Here is an 8,285-nt window from a genome sequence, read left to right as displayed (position 1 = left end):
TATATATATATATACACACGCACATACACATATATAGCGGTATATAGAACGCAAGGGGGGGGGGTTCAATGTAATCTGTGCATTTCAGTTTACTTGACTTGTACTGATGCATTCTGAGTTATTTTATTTATTCAAACAACAAGTTCAGTGCTGGTAGAATCATGTGGAAGAGAAACACAAGAGGGCAATAGATTACCAGAAATCTTATCTTACATAGCATAGCTATACTTTAAACCAGCTGTGCGGATTGTGCAAAGAAGATTTTCTCACTGTTTTTATTACTTTCTTTATTCTTCTAGGACTATTCTTCTAGGAGGCGTCTGCATGCATTCTTATTTTGCTCAGACTGATGGGATGGCATGAACTTTTGTCAAAGGTTAAAATCTGGATCCCCAGAAAAGATCGATCACTGTTTACAGATCTGACACTAAACTGTCACTTAAGGTGTTTGTTGAGCAGAGCCTTTGTAGTCATCACTATTCAGCTATGGCCAAATTTTCAGTTTACATATAGTATTTTGAGAGATAACTTGCTAAGATTCATTAATAATTCAAATATGTTTAAAAGCAAGGAAATATGAAAGAGAACCTATGAGAATTTCCTGAAAAACAAGACAGTAGATCTTTGATGTAACAGCTATGTGGGTTTGATAATGTATGGAATCTATTCAGTATACTTACATTCAGATTTCCTGAATTTTACCTGTCTATTCTGGGTGTGAGAGGCCATGGTTCATTTTCAAGTTGATTTGAAATTTTAGCAGAGCTTTGTTCAGACAAATACATGCGCATAATTATTGGAAATAATGTCTCTAGATAGATGGAGATGTGCCAAATTATGAAATCATGCACTCTTCGATTGCATATCCAGTCATTACTAGAGCTGCACTTGGAAAACAGGTGTTTCTAATAGAGAGAGATGTCTCCACGGTCTTCTACCCCGTTTACTTTCTGATGATGATTCAGATATGATATTTCATGGTTGGAACCGAGCACATGATGGGAAGTGATCTGAGAAAGAAGAAAAATAAAGAGGAACAGAGAGAAAGAAAAAAAATTTACTCACTTCTGAAGACATCCATGTAATAGATGCTGATTGTGCTTTTAAATCAATGAAGTCTGTGCTGGGATAATGAGGACCAAAGCCCAGACATGAGAGAAGTGATCATAAATACATACTGTAAACGTATTAAGAGCAGACATATTAAAACCAGAAATGTAAAAATTACCAACATCCAGCGTCTAACAGATTCCTCTCTTCCCAATCCCTCTTGCCCTCATTCGCTCTCTTTAAACAGGTGGCATATTTATATGCATCACCACAGTGAAAAGGATGAATTTGATCCACATGGTCATCTCTTTCTTCTTTATTTCAAAGAGAACAGCAGGATCAATCCTTTGTTTTTACACGTTTATTTTTACACATATTGACTTTCAAATATATATTTTTTTGCTTTCTCTTTATCTCAAGCCCATGATTATAATAGAGGAAAAAATAAAGGGCATGAGTTAGATTGCAATTGATTAGCAAAAAAAAACAACTTTCTTGAGTTTTTGTACTTAAATCCTTCTGCTTTATGTGAGAAACTGTGTGTATGGTAAAACTAAACATACATAAATATTCACATATGTAGATCAATATTCTGTTGTGAAAGACAAATCTATGATCATTTCTGTTTTGACATCCATCATATACTGCATGACGTCATATTAAAACCACAACCAAAAGCAACAAAGCATGCTTGATTTTTTTTTTCAAGAAACATACAGAGGACTTATAATGTTTATTTAATGAGCTTTATGTGCTTGGCACTTGTATTTACAGTCTTAAAAGCCTAAAACATTATTGTTCATTACTCCCACACTATTTAAATTCAACATACACTGGCCATATAATTGCTTAGCATTTAAATATATTCATTTACAAACACTCCAAAGCATATACCTTGTCTTCCTATGGTTTTTATCCACACAACAATTTAAAACCTATGTGCTTTGCGTGCATTCACTATTGCTCAAATGTCATGTTCCACTCAGGATATGGTTAAGCCTTTTCCAAACTAAAAGGCAAAGATTTATCATTTCAGTACAGATTGTCAGAATCATACAGAGACCCTGTTATTACAGGAGGATTTTACTTTGCCATCCTGAGACTCCTCATCTCTGATAGAGTCAGTGAGCTCATAACAAGCATCATATATACTATCAACAACGAAAACGTAATACTGACGACACTTATTCGCTCACAGTTATGAGGGCATTTTGTTCATGTTCTGTCTCTTGTTCTTGTGGGATATTTAAGGGGCCATTATTGCACCAAATATGAATCCTTATCAGAATCCATTTTGTAAAAATCAAACCTCAGTTGATTTAGTTCAGTTTTGCACATTGTTGAGATGGGTCAGCAACAACAACTTGAAATGGTTATTTTTAGCTTGTATATCCATTCTTTTTGATGCCAAGTAACACTTCAACTCCATTTTAGTCTGACGATACACACACGAAGGCGTGTGTGTGTATAATAAGTCCACACTGAACAGCTGGTGTCACCAACGTCATAATGGCAAACTGCTCACACCAATGTGTCAGACATTTTGAATAATAAAACTCTGAAAACCCAGTAAAGCTGAGCAAAAAAAAAACTGCAGCAGCTGTTTGTGTTTGGTGTTTTGATCTGTTTTTGGTTTATTTTCAATGGCTTCAAACCATATGCATGGACATCTGTGTAGACGAGCCATACTGGCGGCCGTCGCAGCTGCCAGCCCCCTGCTGGCTGCCAGCGGGGTTGCCGATCATGTGCATACTGTCCATGCCGCTGTTGGACAGGTACTGACGTTCGGCGAATGCTCCCGCGGAAGAGGAGGAGCACAGTAAGCCACCCTGAGGTTTCTCTGGGCTGGCAGCCAGGCGCGGTGAGGCCGGGAAGTTGTATCCGTACAGGTTGTAGGGATTATGAAGGGAAAAGGCGTTATATGTGCTCTGCTGCACATGATGATGGCTCCCAGAGAACATGTGGGCGGAGGAAGGGGAGGAGCCGGATGAAGCCGATGACCCAGAGGCGGAGCTCGACCCTGCCTGCATAACGTACTGCAGTTGGGACGCGGGAAAAGAGGCCAGCTGACTTCCATATGCATCCATCTTGCCTCCACCACTGCCGCCGCTGCCGTTACCAGCAGCCAATGAGGCATGAGCCCCTCCCTGCATTCCAGCAGCAATGAGAGAGGAAGTCCTCTGAGGCAAGAAGGAATCGGAGGCCTGGGCAGAGGTTACAGCGCCCCCTGTGGTCTGGAGGCGGCCGTAGGAGCCGTCGGTTAGTCCTCCGTAGCCCTGCAGGGCAGCCATGTTGCTCCTGGCACATGCGGGGTACTCAGACAAGCCCAGGTTACACAGCTGGCTCTCCCTGCAGCCCACATTGAAGGTGTTGGGTGCCAGATGGAAAGTCGGAGGGGAGCAGGAAGGGGAGAGGAGGTGTGTCGCACCAGAGGGCGATGGAGTGCCAGTGCTGGAGGTAGTGGGAGAGGTGCCAGTGCTCCCTCCTGAAAAACAGAGTCAGCAAACATTCAGAAACATCCAAACCCCAAAGACACACTGTAGATACATGTTCCTATGCATGAAGAATAAGTGCACACACAAGAGGAGAACGGTGAGACAGAGCCAGCTCTGAAAACATGCACACTGTCCAACAATCACACCAAGAGCGTATCTCTTATTTCATTCCGTGGACCACGGGCAGTCACCATGGCTCCTTAGGGAGAACATTTCATCTGGGTACAAGAGAGGCCTGTTCAAACCTGGCAACAAGTGCCACAAATTAACCCATAATGGAGAGCTCATCTCCACAGTGCTAGTCTACATTCTCCGAAAGTAGCTGAGCTTTCCTAAAGGGATTGACTCTTTCCAATCCAGTATTATATTATTTCTTCTGTGAAACACAAAATAACACATTTTGAAATGTCAGTGGTTTTTTGTCCATACGCTGAAAGACAGTGGGGACCAATTTTGGACCCAACTGACTTTCACTGTATGGACAGAAGCAGTTTTTCAAAATATATTATTTGGAACAACATGAGGGTGAGTGAATGATGACAGAATAAAAAAAAAAAACGTCTATAATTATTAAAGTTTATAATTAACATTTTTAACCACTTTAAAATTGAAAATCTTTTTCCTTTTTTCTGTACTTTTCAATGCAATACCCTGGGTGAGGAATTCATATTTCAAGGATTCTAAATACCTACTACCATCCAAAATGAGTAAATTATTTATTAATATTATTATCAATTAAAAACATATAATAATAGATTAGCAAAGATGCATTCAATTCCGAAAATGTATAATGGTTTCTGCAAAAAAATAAAAAATAAATAGGGCAGATGTTTTCTGCATTGATGACAATAACAATAAGTGTTTCTTGAGAATGAAAAAAAGAATATTAGAATAATATCCAAAGGGCCTTGTGACATTGAAGAATGGAGAAATGACTGCTGAAAATGTAGCTTTGCCATTACAGGAATAAATGTAATATATACTATAAATTTCAATAACAATAATTCACAATATTATGCCTACACTCAAATAAAATGCTTCTTCCAAAAACCAAAAAGTACTGATGCCAATCTTTTAAAAGTGCACCTTTGTAAACCACTGGTAATTGTTGTTCTTTGCAGATTTGCAGTGGCAATGTGATTTATGCCTTTTTAATAATGGCTTGTCTCGCTCTTGCATATAAGCTGAGCTTTTATTGAGTACAGTTTGTATTATACTTTTTCGGACTGTAAGTATACAAATAAAATGTTCTCTTCTTCACTTCTTCACATTTTCCATCACTGTTTGACATTTTGATTTGTTTGACACAGAAACAAAATATGGCGCATGAAAGTTTCTGTGCCTAAAATGCATAAATATTTAATAAGACAAACAGTTTCTTGTGAAAAAACTGGCCATTACATTCTTACACAGCTTTGTTTAACATTGTATACACCTGGCACCAAAATACAGGGTTACCGCTGTGTGAGACATTGTTTTACCTAGGTTTGAAAACGGGTTTAAAGAGACAATAACCAGAGGTTTTAAGCAAAGTGTGAAAACCCCATTACATGTCTTGTCAGGTACAACCATCTCAGGGATAATGTGACAAATGTTGAAAATGTGGTTTTAATTTCATAACAAGCATGTCTGGTCAACAGAGCGCTGACCGTCTTCTCTCAGTATGACAGGCAGCATTTGGGCATATGTTCATAGAGGGAAAAAAATTCACTGGCACATATACATAGCGAATAAGTCAAACCCTTGGAACTGAATGATAGCGGTGGGATATCTACCACATATTTCTTTATTAATGAGAAGTTGGCCAGCGCTCAGTTTGTTGTTTTGAAAAACTAGTCTGCTCTACGGCTCAGAATGGGAAAGAAACTAAATAATTCAGAATTCTCTTGGCTGAGGCCTGGGCCAGCTCCATATGCGTTCGATAATACAGCTGAGTTCTGGTTCGCACGACGTGGTTCTGTTCTGTTGGCTGAGGGAAAGGAGACCTCTCGGTGATGTCATGTTTTCCCCCTGTTGTCAGGCTGGGGTGAGAGAGGCTTCAGTGGTGCTTTGAGAACAACTAATTACTCCAATAGATCTGCATGTAGTTCTTGAGGGCAGTCTGTTTAAGGCTGCGAGGGCAGGGGCGGAGGGAGAGAACACAACGTTTTGTCAGCCGTGCGAGAACTTTAATTAACATTTAATCTGTTTCGTGAAGTTTGTGATGACAAACAGATGTCTACTCAGACAAAATACCGTGCTCACATTACTCTGACCTTATGACGGGAGAAAAAAAAAAAAGTAGTTACATCAATATTTGATCATCTGCGCCAAAACATTAGCTATGAGTAAGAGACTGAGCTAATGAGATGGTTTTAGCAAAATTCACAAGAAGGTCTTGAATGACTTGGATGACGTCCGCCATCATTTATTTACCCTAATGCTGTTTCAAAACAAACTCAAAGTACCATGAATGTACCATCTTGTGTGATATATGAAATCATATGATCATGTTGTTTGAGAAGAAGACTGAAATGTACATTGTCATTCACTGACAATCTTTATTACAATATTCTATCATTATATAGCTCGATTAGTGAATACTCAATAAAAAAAACATAATGAAAATAATTATTTAATAAATATTGATATTACGTTTTCAATATTTTCAATATTTATTTTGTTAAATAATGATTTTTGGACTATTTCTCACAAAGAAATGATTATGCGGTTTATTTTAGGGTGAACTGTTCCTTTAAGAGGCTGAAGTACGGAAATAATATTTGATCTGTCAAACATTCATTTAGACAACCTCACTCTTGGACACAAAAAGACCAGATTGTCCAACTTGTCCCACCCATTGCAGAGCTCCCTACAGGCTTAGAGTCATTCATAAATCCACTGTGGTATGTGATTATTGTGGCCACACAGTAACTTTAAAAATGATTTATGAAGCAATATTTTGAAATACGAAGCCTCCGCTGTTCAAGTAGACATGTTAAAAACATCTCCGCATACCTTGCTGTTTCTGCATGTTCGTGAAGTCCTCAAATGTCAGCGTCCTCACTGGAGGTCTCCAGAAAGCATAGGTCTCCATTATAGCCTCCAACCCCGTCCTGCACGAGGGACAGTAACAGAGAAAGCCGGAAGAAGAGACGTGAGATGGCAGAGAAAACAGGTGAGCCCGTTAGATTATGCACATGAGGCAGCGGCAAAAAGGGAGAAACAGAGGGGGAGTTTGAGGAAACTGGAGCCTGTAAAAAGGAGCAGGTTTTTACTGTGCACATAAATCTGGGTGATGTTTCATCTGTGCTCTGTACATGGCTCCCCTTCCTGTGTGATTTACTCCTCTTTGCAGCTCTCCTTTAGCGGCAGTAATTCTCTACTCCTTTCTGCTTGTTAGTGAGATGCTCTAATGACTCACTGATGCACTGGCTGAGACTGAATCCAAACACTGCTCACCAAATGAAAGACTTATATTTCCTTTTAATACAATACATTAAAATGGTGATTTATATCTTAGTTAAGCGAAACTGATTCCACCGATAATCAAAAGCTAACATTACAACTCAATCTGTGGTTTGTAAACTGAGATGAGAGAAGGATCCAGCGCATAAATGGAACTGTAGTTACTTTGTGACTGATCAACGGTTTTATTGTACGAAAAAGCCTTTTATTAGCATTCGTTTTATAAGGATATATGTGTGAGGGCAAGAGCATTTTCTATATATATATCTTACTCCCGAATAATCTTTTCATCTCTATTTTTCTGCAATGAAAATCTAACGCTAGTTCATAAATCAGGCGGTCTATTGTTTGAAAAATGAAAAAAGATGTCTCAAATATCTGTGGCGATAATACTCTCCAGATGGAAGGGTGCTTTCATGTGCTGAGGGTCTGTCTCAGACTTTCTCGTAGTATACGACTCGCATCTTATAGAGACTGAGCAATGAAGTGCATGGAAATAGAGCGAGAAGGAAAGAAAGGCGAGTGAAAGGGTGGGCGAGATTGAGGGAAAGGAGTTAAAAAAGCGAGAAAAGGAAAGACAGGAATTTTTCTTTCCGCTGCCCTCAATCAGATCGCTTTATCACAGATCGACTAGGCTTTCTTGGCAGCCAAACGAGGGAGTGATTTTAATGTAGCAGGACGTGGGATTAGGAGGGATCTCCTGGGGTTCATATCCATATGAAAGGCCACTGCAGAGATATGTGTGTATTTGCGCACACAGCATGGACAATACGGAGCAAGGGTAAGATTTCCTGAAAATCTACCTGTTTCTCCCTGAGTCCCGGAATCCTTTGGCAAATGGGTTGCGGTCGATCTTTAGACGGGTAATCTGTTACAAGAGAAGAAGTCCAAAACAGACTAATTTAATAATATTTTGACATATTCAGACACTTTCGTCATATCACTTTAATAATAAACATAAACTTTTTTTTTTTCAATTGGTGGGTTTTGAAACTGATATGTGATATAGTTTTATTATGGAGTGCACTGTATATTGGTACTGCATTGATGATACTGGGTGATATAAAAAAAACTTTTTATTTTTATTTAATATAATAAAAACAAAGTTATTGGTAAATAGTGCTCTTAAATAATAAATCGCTACGAATCAAATGCAGTTTTAAAGTTATATAAAGTTTTTGATTGTGTGTATTTATTATGCATATTTATAAATATAGAAACATGCATGTGTATTTAATGTGTATTTGTAATTAAAAAAATGTAACGTTTACATATTAAAAATATTTATATATG

The 8,285-nt window shown here is 38.5% G+C and overlaps 1 protein-coding gene across 1 annotated transcript in view; it reads right to left on the bottom strand.

Annotated features, from left to right (window-relative positions):
* Positions 1–1,350: 1,350 nt before the first annotated feature.
* Positions 1,351–8,285, bottom strand: part of LOC122328383 (T-box transcription factor TBX15-like) — an 11,500-nt gene continuing 4,565 nt past the window's right edge. The window contains exons 7-9 of the mRNA XM_043224055.1: positions 7,796–7,860; positions 6,543–6,640; positions 1,351–3,535 (exon numbers count right to left, since the gene is read on the bottom strand). Of these exons, the coding sequence (XP_043079990.1) occupies positions 2,700–3,535; positions 6,543–6,640; positions 7,796–7,860 (999 nt within the window). The 3' untranslated portion in view covers positions 1,351–2,699. The remainder of the gene's footprint in view (positions 3,536–6,542; positions 6,641–7,795; positions 7,861–8,285) is intronic.

This window comes from Puntigrus tetrazona, chromosome 23 (genome assembly GCF_018831695.1).
Source record: "Puntigrus tetrazona isolate hp1 chromosome 23, ASM1883169v1, whole genome shotgun sequence".
NCBI lineage: Eukaryota > Metazoa > Chordata > Actinopteri > Cypriniformes > Cyprinidae > Puntigrus > Puntigrus tetrazona.
The sequence above is the reverse complement of the archived record's forward strand: the minus strand, read 5'-3'. Positions and strand labels throughout refer to the sequence as shown.